Source organism: Lepidochelys kempii, chromosome 2, assembly GCF_965140285.1.
Source record: "Lepidochelys kempii isolate rLepKem1 chromosome 2, rLepKem1.hap1, whole genome shotgun sequence".
In the NCBI taxonomy this organism is placed as follows: domain Eukaryota; kingdom Metazoa; phylum Chordata; order Testudines; family Cheloniidae; genus Lepidochelys; species Lepidochelys kempii.
In genome coordinates, this window is record NC_136381.1 from 204,628,241 (window position 1) to 204,644,647 (window position 16,407).

A 16,407-nucleotide genomic window follows, 5' to 3' on the forward strand; every position below is an offset into this window, starting at 1 on the left:
ATAATAAAAATATATAACCACATTTCACAAGACTGCCTCGAGATTTAGAATACTAATTATTTCACTGTTCTTCAATTAAGTATTATAGATAGATCTATATCAAATTCCAAGCAGCTCTGTTCTCACCACAAAACTGTAATTCATGGATCAATGGGAAAAGGAGCTGAATGAATATGTACATGCTGGAGGCCTGGGAATCAGTTGTGCTAGAAGCCAAAAATGCTTCCCTGTGTCATTAACAGAAGTGCAATACAAACTACCTATCAGGATATATTTTACACCAGCATGAATAATCCCTATATATCCCAGTACACCAGATTTATACTGGATAAACTGTGCACAAAATGGGCTAGTATTCTAAAAGAATGAGTTTTTCAAGGAAATGCATGCACATAAATCCAAATCCTGCATCCGATGTGACACCCAAGTAATTAAATGCTGTCCCCAGTAAGTCAATGGAAACTTTGCCATTGACTTTAATTGGGTCAGGATGACACCCAGCACACTTAATGCAAAGGAAACTGGCTGGGCTGAATCCTTGTGTGAGGTTGAATCAACAGATCATAATTGCTGGAACCTTGGAAAAATGACCCCGGTTTCTGGCTGCTCAGACAACCAGTCTGGTTGTGCCTGAACGTGCTGTATCTCAGCCCCACAACTTTTTTAGGCAGAACAAACACACTTTATATCGTTTTTGTTCAGCTATTCAAAATTTGGCATGTGCTGACCAAATCCTAGCTGTAAATGTGCCTAACAATTTAGGTCTAATTTTTCAGAAGTGTCTAGAGATTCTGGGTGTTCATTTTGAAACAATTTAAATTTAACTATGTTCTGAGCACCTCTCTGAAAATTAAACCCCTATCTCTAAAATGTTTCCACCTGGGCACCCAAAAATGGAATCACTAGTCACTTTTGACAGTCTTGGCCCTGGTTCGCACTGTTGTGAGGTGTACAACTTGCAACTAAAATAACCAAGACCTAGAATAACAGTTGTCTACACTGCTATTAGCTTAGAGACCCCTCATCCTTTTGATGGAGACAGGTGAAAAGGACTAATCTATGTACGGAAAACACTGAGGTCACTAAATTAGTCTGTTCCTAAACAGATGAAGTATTTAAATTTGAAAAATCCTAGAACTTTCTTTAATATTATGAAAACACTATAAACAGTTGTAGTCAGTCACATGTTGGCCATATCTGGGTCCCCAGCATACTGAGCCCTACTTATCTGTATCTTTTTACTCTAGTATTTTTCTATTTTGATATTTCTCTTCTGATCACTGTAATATTGAATGATGTGCTGGACTCCTCTGCTATAAGGTAAAGTATTTTCATTTATTTCTGTAACCAACGGTGTTTCTGTGATTTGAGAGCTATTTTTTCGTCTTTTATTTTTTGTTCTCTTCTCTGTAGAAGCCTCCTATTTATGTGTAGAGACACCAACAGATCTTTTGGGTAAGAGAAGTCTGGAATGAGGGCAATATCTTGACTTCCATGAGAATTAACTCAATGACATATTAATATATTTTCTATCTCTAACTACTAGGAACTGATAGCACTTTGCTATTGTTTGAAAAGATGTACTCACTAAAAATGAGCAAATCAGAGTTCCCATATAAATACAGACTATAATCCAAGGTATCACTTAAGCTTTCTTCTGTTATGGCCTATTATTGGATTGGATTTAACATATACGTTTATTTCTTTTTTTCTGAATAAAAATGTGCTGCTGAATAAAAGAAAATGCTGCGTAAATTTAATTTTACTTTGCATGTGTGCTCTCATCTAAGCCTCTCTATTCAGAGAACAACAACAACCTGGGTTGAAACGACCTCTACTATTTAAGACGTTATGTACTTCAGTCAATTGACCTATTGATCATAGTTTTTCCAAGCCATATAAAGTTGGCTTTAATTTTTAAGCCTCTCTCACAGAGCACCCTCTCAAGTGGCATGGTACTGTATCATGACAGTACCACATTTAGGGGCATCAGATTTTTTTTACGCCTTACTCTGAAGTATCTGAGACTGGTTCAAGTGTATGACTGAGACCTGGATTACCAGAGTGCAAGATGAGAAAGACCTATCTGTCTTTCATCTTCCCCATCTGCAAAATGGGGAGGGATAATAATAATTAAAGGGCTGCTGTGATTGTCTAATATTTGTAAAGCACTTTTCAATAATGTTTTACATCTTCAGTGTGGTATATCTCCATCATCATTTGCCACACACAGAGACAAGATATTGACGGGATGGCTCATTGGTCTGTTTTGCCATAGCATTTTCTATGGCACAAGTGGTACCCTTCTGCAGATGGGAGTTCAGTGTGGGAGGAACATTGAAGAGTTTTGTCCCCTGAGAAGGAAGAGCCTGCCACCTCCCAACCTTGTTGGTCCCAAGGGAATGGCATGTGAGGGTGACAGGCCTTCAGTACCGTGAGTGGTCAGGTCTACCATACTGCTCCTCTGCCTCCCACCCCCAACCCTAACATCATGGCTCCTGCGGACATTGGGATGCCATTGACCAGACGCTGCAATTACAGAAAACTCCCTATACTCTGAATAGGATGCAGACATGAAGTCTAAGTTATTGTTGCTTCAGGCAGTATTAAATTAGGTAGGAATTGCTAGCTGATCTCTGATGCTCAGGAAAGAAAAGTGCAGCAAATAACAACTCCTTCCCCTCATGCCCCCCACAATGTTGGACCATGATCCCCCAATGCATCCAGAGTCCTAAGACATAGGGGAATGATGCTTCAGTTCCTCCTTCACCCAAGATCCACCAGATCTAGCAGAAGCTGCAGGACAATCTGGCCTCTTTAGCTTTAAACAGAACTTGGAATCTTACCGACAGAATTTATTAGCTGTGAATGCTCTAATGAATCTAACCTATTTTTGTTTCTCCCTAGAGTTGGGCTCAAAGAGGACTTTTGCCATCTTAAATACTCTGAAAAGCACAGCCCAGCATCTGTCGGCTGAAATGGATAGCAAGTGTGGGAGAACAACCTGTTGGTGATGGTTTTGTATGTAATGTTTTTTCTATAATGGGTATAACAACATGAGTGTGGGGAGAAGAACTAAGCTGAGAAGGGGGTAGAAGGAAAATTCATTTTCAACAATTAAGAGGGTTTAAAAACTATGCATTAGAGGGAGAAAGAAATGAAACAATTTTTGTAATTAAAATAGATTTTACAGTTTAATGTAGGGATGAGGTACTCAGCTGGACAGGGGACTGGGAATCTATTAAATTTAAATAGAAAACTATTTAAATTGAGGCTGGAAGGACTGAATTGGAGAAATTAAGGGAGACAGCTGTGATAACTATCAAACTATTTTACTCTACTGTGCAGAAAGATTGTAGATGACAAATATGAAAACCATTCTGCATTTTAACTATTTGAGGTGTCCATTTGAAAACTGTTTATACTATATCACTTCATGTTCAGTCAAAATTTAAGCAATAGGTGCGTAAGAAAAAGCAGAGGGAATTTCTAAATCAAACATACTCAGTTACTCAAATCAGAAGTATTAATACATTTATGTATACATCATTAAGCACTATTCATTATAGATTATGAAAGATCAACACTTGTATTTACTTCCTTTCTTGATCTGCATTTATCTCGATACTGCTTCTCCTTTTCAAATCATTGAATAGATTTTAAACAACTGCATAGCCTCTTCAGAGCCCTATTTATTCCATAGAAATCAATAATCATTGTCCTATATGGATATTCAGGACCACAGGGGACCCTGTTAACATTAAAAGGTTTTACAAAGAACATATCAAAAACTAAACCAAACAAAAAACCCCAAAGAAATTACAATGGTAAAATTCAGTGTATTTGTCTAAATTCATGTTGACAGCCTGCTACTCTTTCAGGATACTTGAGCTAATTTATAATGATAGTAAAAAATGAAATCACATCACACAGTGACCACTAATTAGCTACACAAGACAATATAGTTATAAGACCAAGTGTGAATGGAATAAATAACATAATTGCCAGCACCAGAGACATTACCTTTAAAATTGTAATATTCCAGGTAAAACTCTCTACTGCTTTTTGTAGTTTCCTTTCTTTTAAGCCTTCCTTTGCTCCTATATTGTGCAGGTTTTCATGGAACTCCATTGCTGTGGAGGGTGAAAAAGATGAATTTAATATCTTTGTATTTACTCTGAATTTTCATGATGGTAGAGTTAGATTTCTAGAAACATTTCATATAAATAGCTTCCTGGAACTGCTGTCAAAAGCTTTGATAAATCTGAACTGGAATAAGGCAAAGATGAGAGACTGAAAAGAAAGTCATAATGAAAAAACAAATTGAAGGACGAGTGAAAAATCTGCACATTTTTATTCTATACTGGCAAATGTTCATGTTTTGAGTCATACAGACGTAACCAACATGTCAATGTACATTTATTCTCTAAGAAAAAGGTAGCATGTTGTAAGTTATTATTAGGTTATATAAAAACATTACCATCTTTACTATACAAAAAGCCACAGTACCTGCAATCAAATTCATTGTACTATATACAAAGGTCTTTTTGTGAGTTGCTGTAATATGGAAACAGTAACGTCATGAAATGTTATCCTCTGACAAATGTACTTTGCACCTTGGTCTTTTTTGTATTAAATCTAGATAATGGATAATTTGACAAAACCATAGCATTGTTTATACCAATGGACAGATGGAACTTTGCTTTAAGAAACGTAACTTACGTCCTACATCGCTGTTGTTTCAAGTCATATATGGTAAATTTAGAATAAAAACACTGATACCTTCTTCATACAAGGACAGAATTGACACCCTCATGTGCCCAGGCAGTGCAGCTAGTATGGTTCTGCTGCACAAAGGAAGGCAGGATGCAGGGTGGCACTCCATCTATGGCTATGTCTACACCATGAGCTAGGGTTTGATTCCTCTGCTTGTGTACACATACTTGCACTAGTTTGATGTCAAGTAATTGTCTCATTGCCACACTGTAGCCCTAGGTTGGGGATTGAGGTCCATACCTCTAAATTCCCTGACTCAGAAGATGTGGTCCATAATGTACAATACTGTAGTAATGTCTTGCAATAACATACAGATATGAACAAGACACACATTTTTCCTTAATCCCATACCCCCTCGTGTCTCTACATGTCAGATTTATGGTTTTTGTGTTTAGATTTCTTTTTCTGTCTTGGGAAAACTAAGCATTTTACCTGTTCATAACAGTCACATGTCAAACCCAGGTACATTAAAAAAGTTGAATCCCAAAGCCAACATCTTTTTTTAAATTTTTTTTAAAAGCTTCACAAATTGATTAAAAATATAATAAATGCAAAAATGACCACTTTGTCATTTGAAACTGACTGCAAGGAAAACTGAAATAGTGAATTCCTTACCTGAATTAAACTAATGTATCATTTTTATTTAAAAACATTAACTTCCTCATAACTCCTACTCAGTCTCTAGAGTGCAGCCTCAATTAAACCATTCATTACACATTTGCCCAGCACAGATTATCAACCAGGTGAAAAATTAAAATTCATTCATCCATAGTATTTATTTCCTGTCCAAATAATCAGTTTAACAATATGACTAGGGATAGATTTGTAGACCCACAGCTACAATGTCCAAGTCCTACTACAGCCATGAAAATATAACTTTTCTTATGTGCAGTTGGAGACCTCTGAATATATTTTCCCAGATCCACAGTTTTTGATACACAGTGCTGCATTCAGCATCTGAGTCAGCAGTGTGCCCTTGTTGCCAAGAAGGCCAATGGCATTTTGGGATGTATAAGTAGGGGCATAGCGAGCAGATCGAGGGACGTGATCGTTCCCCTCTATTCGACATTGGTGAGGCCTCATCTGGAGTACTGTGTCCAGTTTTGGGCCCCACACTTCAAGAAGGATGTGGATAAATTGGAGAGAGTCCAGCGAAGGGCAACAAAAATGATTAGGGGACTGGAACACATGAGTTATGAGGAGAGGCTGAGGGAGCTGGGATTGTTTAGCCTGCAGAAGAGAAGAATGAGGGGGGATTTGATAGCTGCTTTCAACTACCTGAAAGGGGGTTCCAAAGAGGATGGCTCTAGACTGTTCTCAATGGTAGCAGATGACAGAACGAGGAGTAATGGTCTCAAGTTGCAGTGGGGGAGGTTTAGATTGGATATTAGGAAAAACTTTTTCACTAAGAGGGTGGTGAAACACTGGAATGCGTTACCTAGGGAGGTGGTAGAATCTCCTTCCTTAGAGGTTTTTAAGGTCAGGCTTGACAAAGCCCTGGCTGGGATGATTTAACTGGGAATTGGTCCTGCTTTGAGCAGGGGGTTGGACTAGATGACCTTCTGGGGTCCCTTCCAACCCTGATATTCTATGATTCTATGATTCTATGATCTTAGCAGGAACGCAGGCCAATTCTACAGGAGATAGGTATACAGGCCCTGCCCCTTCATTTCATAACCATCTTCCCACCGGTAATAAATTCAAAGACAAGCAGGGAGGAAGGAATGCAAGTGCGGATGCAATACATTCAGGATGATGGGGTTCAGAGCATACACAAGTTTACTCAAGGTTGGATTGATGTTTGGGGATCAGGAAGGTAGCTTTAGGGCCAATTCTGCACTATGACTGAGGTGTGCTTGGATGTTTTGACCAGTGGCTGCTGCAGGGAACTGGTTGCAGGTCTCTAATCCTCAGTTGCCCACCCCACAATGGACTCTGTGGCAGTGGAGAGTCATGCATAGTGAGGCTCTGATTCGTCCTTCTCTCCCCACCATGTGTGCATGCTCACACCCAGAAAATCTTCGACAAGTACCCTCATTCCCCTACTCTTGGGATGGGAGTGGGCTGACCTAGGAGATGGCAGAGCCAGTGGAAAATTTCCCCAGGGAATTCTCCACTAATTATTTTCAGCTATTTTAATTGGCATTTTGTGTCATGTCAGCTTTGCAAAGTGGCTTCAGCAGCACAGAGACTATGGCCTTGAATTTTTACAATAAATTTGATTATTAACAAAGTTTGCTTTCCACTAGCTCAGGAAAAGACATGTTAGCTGCCAAGTAAACCTAGATTAAGACCAGGTGATGTGTCTCACCTTCATGAGCACCACCCTCCCCCCAAAACATTTTCAGAGGCAAAACAAAAATACCCAATCTTAAACCACTAATCTTAATTGAAATAGGATAACAAGTTTTAAAATAATTTAGTAAAATTAAATAATTTAATTTTCAATTAATTACTGGCAACTCTTTCTTTTAACATGTGTAGTCTTTGAGAAGCTCTAACACACTAGGAAAGGAGTATGGTGTAACTAATCTCACACTGTGACAATCAGTCCTCTGTATTGCTTTCATCCTATTACAGGATCAACAAGAACTAACATTAGCATTATTTTTATATCTTCAAACCATGGCTTTATCTGTTACAGCTTCATTTTGGTTCAGGTCTGAATCAGTCCTTGAAACTTTTGCAAAAATGTTTTGCTCTTGGGAAAAATGTATATTTCAAAATGTTAGGAACTTTGCAACAAACAGATATTTCTGACTGAACGTACATAATAGATGCTGGTTTTTCCACAGGATTAATTGTGGCAGAATATTTTAAGGTCATTTACATAAAATCTGCTGTAACTCACACTGGATTATCAGCAGTACTACTCTGTTATATTAGTATTGAAAGTACTGGGCACTGACATTGCTATTGCCTGGAACACACTTTACCATTTGTATGGCCTCAAGCTGTTTGAAGGGAGAAAGATGAGTCCATGAATTGCCTCCATTTCCAGTTCTGTTGTTGTATAGTGAGGGGTGTGAAAGATGGTGTGGTGTTGCCTCTCCCTCCAGTCCCACAGCTGGAGAGAGAACTAAACTCAGTATAGGCATGGTTTTGCAAGGTACTAAGCATTATGGCCCAGATTCAGCAAACCATAGTCTCGTTGAGGTCAGTGTGCCTCTTCAAATGTTTAAAGTTGAGAGTGTGGTCAAGTACTTTTCTGGATCAAGACCAGAGAGTTCAGCACCTGGCCAGACTGAGCTCTATGTGAGTTGCAGAAGCCCCTAGTAAACAGGGCACCAAATGGCTGCTTGTTTTGCTTGTGCTTCTGTCTGGCCATTTCTTACATTACTACTAGCTAACAACTGATAACAAAAAGAGTAACAGATAAATGACTTTAAATTGATGTGGGGAAGACAGAGAAGGGAACTAAGGAGAAAAGAGATGGTTTCTCATCAAGAATTAAATGAAATGGGAAACATATTTGCACAAAATCATGTAAAAATCCCTTAAACTAATATATACTTGTGAAAACTTATCTATAAAATTAAATACAGAATATATTAATTGGAGACACAGAAAACATTGTTTTTGCAGGATATAATTTCTTATTTTTTTACAAGTGCACGTTCAATTTTAGCTCTCATTAAGATGTATGAAATTAATCTAGAACTCAAGCAAGTTTAATTACTTTATTATTCTAAGATCATTAATATTTTGGACTGTCTGATTGATAACAGACACTAGACTACATTAAACCTGAATTATTAGATTTTTTCAGAGCTGTATTCCTGTATATACCATCTGTCTAATCCACAAAGCACAAGTTACCCATCTTTTCTAGCTTTGCTGACAGCTGTCAAAAATGGACAACAAGCTAATGTTTCTGAGAGATTATGAGGATTACATATGATACCCAAGAATGCTAAGGCAACTTTCAGCTGTTAATGATTCACTATGTTTGTGCAAGGAAAACCCCCAGCAAAATCTATAAACACACTGTTACTCTCAGAGAGGAAGAATATCTGGTTTTCTTCTTTGCTAGGACCAAACTTTTAGCTATGAGAAAATGCCACACTTAATTCAAGCTATACTACTTCTAAGAAGGAGGGTTTTTTTTCTTGATTTAGGCTATAACTCATTCCACGCTACAACTCTAATTCAGCACGATCAATGTAATTAGGGTCAAACTGAAACATTTAGACATTGGCCTGAATAGGAATAGGGAATAATGTGGAGCAAAACTGTCACACATGGAGCGATGATGTTTCAGCGTAGTACAATTTCACCCTGAGCAGCCAAGTGCATTTGGAATGATGCAATCTGCTTCGTTCAGTGCAGCTGGCTCATTGTGCGTGCTGGTAGGCCACTGCATCACTGCCTCCCTTGAGTCAATGGGCACCTCTGGAGGCACACATAAATAAGCAGTAAAACCATGACAGGCCTTTGCGTGGGCCATCCAAGGTTGGGTGAGAGGCTCCTTGCATTCCCCCCAATATCTTCAGCTGGGTTTGTGACGATTTATCTCTGAATGACTTTTTATAAACCTATTGTCATAGTATCTGGGCTTAACTGGTAAATTAAACACCACAATCCATTAATTAAAATGACTCACAATACAGTATAACACTTCCCAGAATGAAAGATAGCTATCATTATTAATAATTAAAAACAGCAATATAGCACTTCTGCAGAGCCAATCAGGTGCTGGACCAAGTGATATCTTAATTAAATACTTGACTGAAATGATGCATCTGAAGGTGCAAACTCTGGCTCCGGCAGACCACCAGAGGGAACTAGCACTCCAGGGATCCCAGTCATTACGATAGCACATAAAACGACATACAGGCCATAAAACAGCTAGATCCCAAACCATAGCAAACCTCATAAATTAAAACCAGAGGAGGTGAGAAACCAGGGCAGTTCCTGGAGCAGAGATGTAATATGCTCACATGGACCCACTACATTATTAGTGAACTTACTGCATTCAGTGATAACTGAAAGCTCTTTAGTGGTTCCTTATTATATTAACTATTTTAACAGCACCAAGAATAAACAGACTAATTTGAGCATGTTCAAACTTTTCTCGAAAGAGAATTATTTATCAAAAGAAATTATTATGAAAATGAGATCCTGCAGAACAGAATAGGTAGGGCCCTACCAAATTCATGGTCCATTTTGGTCAATTTTGCAGTCATAGGATTTTAAAAATTGTAAATTTCATTATTTCAGCTATTTAAATCTGAAATGTCAGGTTTTGTAATTGTAGGGGTCCTGACCCTAAGAGGAGTTGTAGGTGGGTAGCAAGGCTATTGTAGGGGGGGCTGTTACCCTTACTTCTGCGCAGCTGTTGGTGGCGCTGCCTTCAGAGCTGGGCAGCTGGAGAGCAGCGGCTGCTGGCCAGGAGCTCAGCTCTGAAGCCAGAGCTGCTGTCAGCAGTTGTGCGGAAGTAAGAATGGCATGGTATAGAATTGCCACCCTTACTTCTGCGCTGCTGCTGGTGGGGCGTAGCCTGCAAAGGTGGGTGGCCACCAGCTTCTGCTCTCCGGCCACCCAGTCCTGAAAGCAGTGCAGAAGTAAGGGTGGCAATACTGCGATCCCCCTAAAATAACCTTGCGCCCCCCCCCGCAACTCTCTTTTGGGTCAGGACCCCCAATTTGAGAAATGCTGGTCTCCCCTGTGAAACCTGTATAGTCTAGGGTAAAAGCACACAAAAGACCAGATTTCATGGTGGGAGACCAGATTTCACGGTCCGTGACGCATTTTTCATAGCTGTGAATTTGATAAGGCCCTAAGAATAGGTAATCTGAGGGTTTAAAAATATAACTTCTGATTCTCTTCTGGATTTTTGCTTGAAGAACCATGGCTATGGGTCTTCCGTGGCAGAAAGTCAGTCTGTGGGAGCTGCAGTAGTTTAAGTATCAGATAACCCCCTATTCCATCAAGGAATTAAGGGCTGGCCAACACAGCTCAAAAATGGTGACAGGTTTCAGAGTGGTAGCTGTGTTAGTCTGTATCAGCACAAAGAACAAGGAGTACTTGTGGCACCTTAGAGACTAACAAATGTATTTGGGCATAAGCTTTTGTGGGCTGAAACCCACTTCATCGGATGCATTCAGTAGAAAATACAGTAGGAAAATATATATACACAGAGAACATGAAAAAATGGGTGTTGCCATACCAACTGTAACAAGATCAATCAATTAAGGTGGGTGATCATCAGCAGGAGAAAAAAAACTTTTGTAGTGATAATCAGGATGGCCCATTTCCAACAGTTAACAAGAAGGTATGAGTAACAGTAGGGGAAAAAAATTAGCATGGGGAAATAGTTTTTACTTTGTTTAATGACCCATCCACTCCCAGTCTTATTCAAGCCTAATTTAATGGTGCCCAGTTTGCAAATTAATTCCAATTCCAAAACTGTATTTTTAAATGATAAAACATAAAAGGCAAACTGAATGATACAACTGGCTGGTAGGAATTTTGAGCCATCAGTTGTCAGAATAATTCATGGTTTAGAATTTAGGTTCACTTTCTGAAGTCTAAGCTGTAATAATTACAGTAACGGCTAACAATTCTCATCAGCTAGAAACAACTTATCAGGCAGGCAGATATAGAAGCCTGTAGAGTTATTAATTTGCAAATGAGACACCACACATTATTTATCATTATGCTGTTGCTTAATGTACCTAGAGCAGCAGACAAAATAAATTTCTTGTGCTGTCCAGTATATTAGGTATGTCAGCTGTGAAGTGCCAGTGTTCCATCCTCAGAATAACCAGTTCCATTTTGGGATATTTGTACCAGGCATAATAATTTACACCAGTGATGAGCATCAACCGAGGGTGCGTGTGCTGCCCCAATGGGTATCACTAAGGGAAAAATTTCCAGTGAATACGTGCCAGGCACGTGCACACAAAGAGCAGGCTTCACATGTGCAATCATCCAGAGAAGAAGTTTGGCTAGTATTTGATTTTAGACATGACAAATTTAACACTACAAACATTTAGACTGAGATTTTTCAAAGCTGCCTAAGAGATTTGGATACCCAATTTCCACTGAAAATAATAGGAACTGAGCATCAAAATCCTTTCAGTGGGGGCTTTGAAAGTTTCAGCCTTAAAGTTTAATGCAGCAGTACAGCATTGTTTGCAGTGAATTAAAATAATAATAATTGTATGAAATAAAACTTACAGTTCTCAGTCTTACTTACATGGAAAGCAAAACTCAAAGTTGGCAGTGAATCAAATAAAAAAATTATGTTTGGAATGATGGCTTTCTTTTCCACTTCAGAATCAACAGTATTGATTAATATAGTGATAGAGTTTTCTGCTCCAGTTGGTGATTCATGACCTTTTCTCTCTCCTCAAATCTCTAGAATGAACACAGCAAAACTCTTCCTCTAAACAGATTATTTTGTATGGTCAAAAGAACTTGAAACTGGATTTTCTTTAAGCAACCAACTCCAGCAAAATGCCAAGCACCAGTAATAGAGACGGCTAAGTGAAATTTTTATTCATGTGGCAAACAACTTGGAGGGATTCTACTGGAAAAAGCATCACTTATTTATAGAAGAGGCTTTTCAGATTACATCATTCCCATCACTGTAAACTCACTTCTCATAGTTTAAAAGCTTTTTCCACGGGTATGTGAACTAAATAGGAAGCTATCAAATCACCTATAGTTTTATAAATTAAAAAATTAGTTTGATCATCATTAATTTTAAAAATTGTCTAAATCACATAACTAATAGGATGAAATTTTAAAAGCAAATGAATGTTAACTGGCCCACAAACTGCTTCAGATAAAACTGCACTCTAATGAAATGTACAACATAAAGATTAAAGTCATAAAGGTACAAAAAATTAATTGCCTCAGGGCTTCCTGTTTCTCACAACAGACAGATGGATGCCTAGAGATCAAACACCACAAGACTTTATTAAAATGTCATACTTTATTAATAACAAATATTATTCATTAATGATACAGAGAAGGCAGAAATGCTCAATAAATCTCTCTTCTTTGCATTTGGAAAGAAGCTGGATAATGTAGTCACATCTTACAGTGGCAGTGAAATATTCCTATTCCAACAGTAGCTAAGGAGGATGTTAAACATCAACTAAACATTAAACAAAAAGAAAAGGAGGACTTGTGGCACCTTAGAGACTAACCAATTTATTAGAGCATAAGCTTTCGTGAGCTACAGCTCACTTCCTCAGATGCATATCGTGGAAACTGCAGCAGGCTTTATATATACACAGAGAATATGAAACAATACCTATTCCCACCCCACTGTCCTGCTGGTAATAGCTTATCTAAAGTGATTTCCAGCACAAATCCAGGTTTTCTCACCCTCCACCCCCCCACACAAATTCACTCTCCTGCTGGTGATAGCCCATCCAAAGTGACAACTCTTTACACAATGTGCATGACAATCAAGCTGGGCTATTTCCTGCATAAATCCAGGTTCTCACATCCCCCCCACCCCCATACACACACAAACTCACTCTCCTGCTGGTAATAGCTCATCCAAACTGACCACTCTTCAAGTTAAAATCCAAGTTAAACCAGAACATCTGGGGGGGGGGGTAGGAAAAAACAAGAGGAAACAGGCTACCTTGCATAATGACTTAGCCACTCCAAGTCTCTATTTAAGCCTAAATTAATAGTATCCAATTTGCAAATGAATTCCAATTCAGCAGTTTCTCGCTGGAGTCTGGATTTGAAGTTTTTTTGTTTTAAGATAGCGACCTTCATGTCTGTGATCGCGTGACCAGAGAGATTGAAGTGTTCTCCGACTGGTTTATGAATGTTATAATTCTTGACATCTGATTTGTGTCCATTTATTCTTTTACGTAGAGACTGTCCAGTTTGACCAATGTACATGGCAGAGGGTCCAGTTTGACCAATGTACATGGCAGAGGGGCATTGCTGGCGGCAATGCCCCTCTGCCATGTACATTGGTCAAACTGGACAGTCTCTACGTAAAAGAATAAATGGACACAAATCAGATGTCAAGAATTATAACATTCATAAACCAGTCGGAGAACACTTCAATCTCTCTGGTCACGCGATCACAGACATGAAGGTCGCTATCTTAAAACAAAAAAACTTCAAATCCAGACTCCAGCGAGAAACTGCTGAATTGGAATTCATTTGCAAATTGGATACTATTAATTTAGGCTTAAATAGAGACTTGGAGTGGCTAAGTCATTATGCAAGGTAGCCTGTTTCCTCTTGTTTTTTCCTACCCCCCCCCCCCCAGATGTTCTGGTTTAACTTGGATTTTAACTTGAAGAGTGGTCAGTTTGGATGAGCTATTACCAGCAGGAGAGTGAGTTTGTGTGTGTATGGGGGTGGGGGGGATGTGAGAACCTGGATTTATGCAGGAAATAGCCCAGCTTGATTGTCATGCACATTGTGTAAAGAGTTGTCACTTTGGATGGGCTATCACCAGCAGGAGAGTGAATTTGTGTGGGGGGGTGGAGGGTGAGAAAACCTGGATTTGTGCTGGAAATCACTTTAGATAAGCTATTACCAGCAGGACAGTGGGGTGGGAATAGGTATTGTTTCATATTCTCTGTGTATATATAAAGCCTGCTGCAGTTTCCACGATATGCATCTGAGGAAGTGAGCTGTAGCTCACGAAAGCTTATGCTCTAATAAATTGGTTAGTCTCTAAGGTGCCACAAGTCCTCCTTTTCTTTTTGCGAATACAGACTAACACGGCTGTTACTCTGAAACCTAAACATTAAACAGGAACTAAAATTAAATATTTTTAATCTGCAGAATCAGATAACCTGCACCCAAGAATTTTTAAAAGAATTGCAAAGGAGCTCTCTAAATCATTGATGTTGCTATTTAACAAATCTTCAGACTCTAAGGAGGTTCCAGAGGATTGGAAGAAAGCTAATGATGTGCCAATATTTTTAAAAGTTAAATGGGACACTCTGGGTAACTGCAGGCTGGATAGGTGACATTGATCCAGACCAAAATAATGGAAAAACTGATACAGGAAGAAATCAATAATGAAGTAACAGACATTGGCATAATTAATGCCAATCAATATAGTTTTATGGAAAACAGGTCTTGTCAAACAAACTTGACACATTTTTTTAATGAGATTACCAGTTTGGTTGATAAAGGTAACTGTGTTGCCATAACATCCTTAGATTTCTGTAACACACTGGATTTAGCACCACAAAACATTCACATTAAAAAATAAGCACTCTATATAAAATCAATGTAGCAGAAATTAAATAGAATAAAAACTGATAGATCTCAAAAAGTAATATTAAATGGGGAATCATCATCCATTAGGGGTTTTTCTAATATGGTACCACAGGTATTTGTTTTTAGCTCAGTGCTATTCAATATCTTTATCAATCATCGAGAAGAAAATATAAAATCACTGTTGGTAAAGTATGCAGGTGACACAAAAGTTGGTGAAGTGGTAAATAACGATATGGACACATGTGTTATACAGATCTTAAGTGATCTTAAGCGGGGATCATTTCAACAACATGTATTTTAATACAGCCAAATATATGATCATACATCTAGAAACTAAGAACACAAGTCATACATAATTGTGGGCTGTGTCCTGGAAAACTGACTCTAAAAAGGACTTAGAGGTCAGGCGGATAACCATTTGAACATGAGCTTCCAGTGTGATGTTAAGGCTAATGGAATGCTTGGATGTATAAGGAAAGGAATATTGAGTAGGTGCAAGGAAGTGGAATTAATTTGGCATACAGCATTAATGACATCATCATTGGAATACTATGCCCAGCTCTAATGTCCATACTTCAAAAAGGGTTTTGAGAAATTGGCAAGGGTTCAGAAAGAGCTACAAGAATGATCCAAGCTCAGGAAAACCTCCCTTATGGTGAGACGCTTATGAAGCTCAATCTGTTAAATTTATCCAAGAACAGGTTAGGTGGTGATGTATCACCGTCTGGAAGTACCTACAAGGCAGGAACGTTTCTGAGAATAGAGGTTCGTTAATTTAGCAGACAAGACCATAAAAAGTTCCAACAGCTGGAAGCTGAGCTTGACAAATTACCACTAGAAATAACAGGAGTACTTGTGGCACCTTAGAGACTAACAAATTTATTTGAGCACAAGCTTTCGTGGGCTAAAACCCACTTTATCCGATGAAGTGGGTTTTAGCCCACGAAAGCTTGTGCTCAAATAAATTTGTGAGGTTTAGCCCATGAAAGTTTATGCTCAAATAAATTTGTTAATCTCTAAGGTGCCACAAGTACTCCTGTTCTTTTTGCGGATACAGATTAATATGGCCGCGACTCTGAAATCTGTCACTAGAACTAAGCAACACATTTTTCAAAATGAGGATAATTAATCACTGGAACAATTTACCTGCATCACTTTAAGTCTTTAAATCAAGATTAAATATCTTTCTAAAATATTTGCTATAGCTCAAACTGAAGTTATGGGTGTCATAAATATAAAGGGAAGGGTAAACCCCTTTGAAATCCCTCCTGGCCAGGGGAAAGCTCCTCTCACCTGTAAAGGGTTAAGAAGCTAAAGGTAACCTCGCTGGCACCTGACCAAAATGACCAATGAGGAGACAAGATACTTTCAAAAGCTGGGAGGAGGGAGAGAAACAAAGGGTCTGTGTCT

General features: G+C 38.6%; 1 protein-coding gene across 2 annotated transcripts in view; it reads right to left on the reverse strand.

Moving 5' to 3' along the window:
* PLCL2 (phospholipase C like 2) overlaps nucleotides 1–16,407 on the reverse strand; it is a 189,622-nt gene that overhangs the window by 13,895 nt on the left and 159,320 nt on the right. Inside the window, exon 6 of one of the 2 annotated variants that reach the window (XM_073333540.1) lies at nucleotides 4,024–4,133. In XM_073333540.1, the coding sequence (XP_073189641.1) occupies nucleotides 4,024–4,133 (110 nt within the window). Of the gene's footprint in view, nucleotides 1–4,023; nucleotides 4,134–16,407 lie in introns of those variants that run through there. The other variant, XM_073333541.1, reaches the window with a different exon arrangement.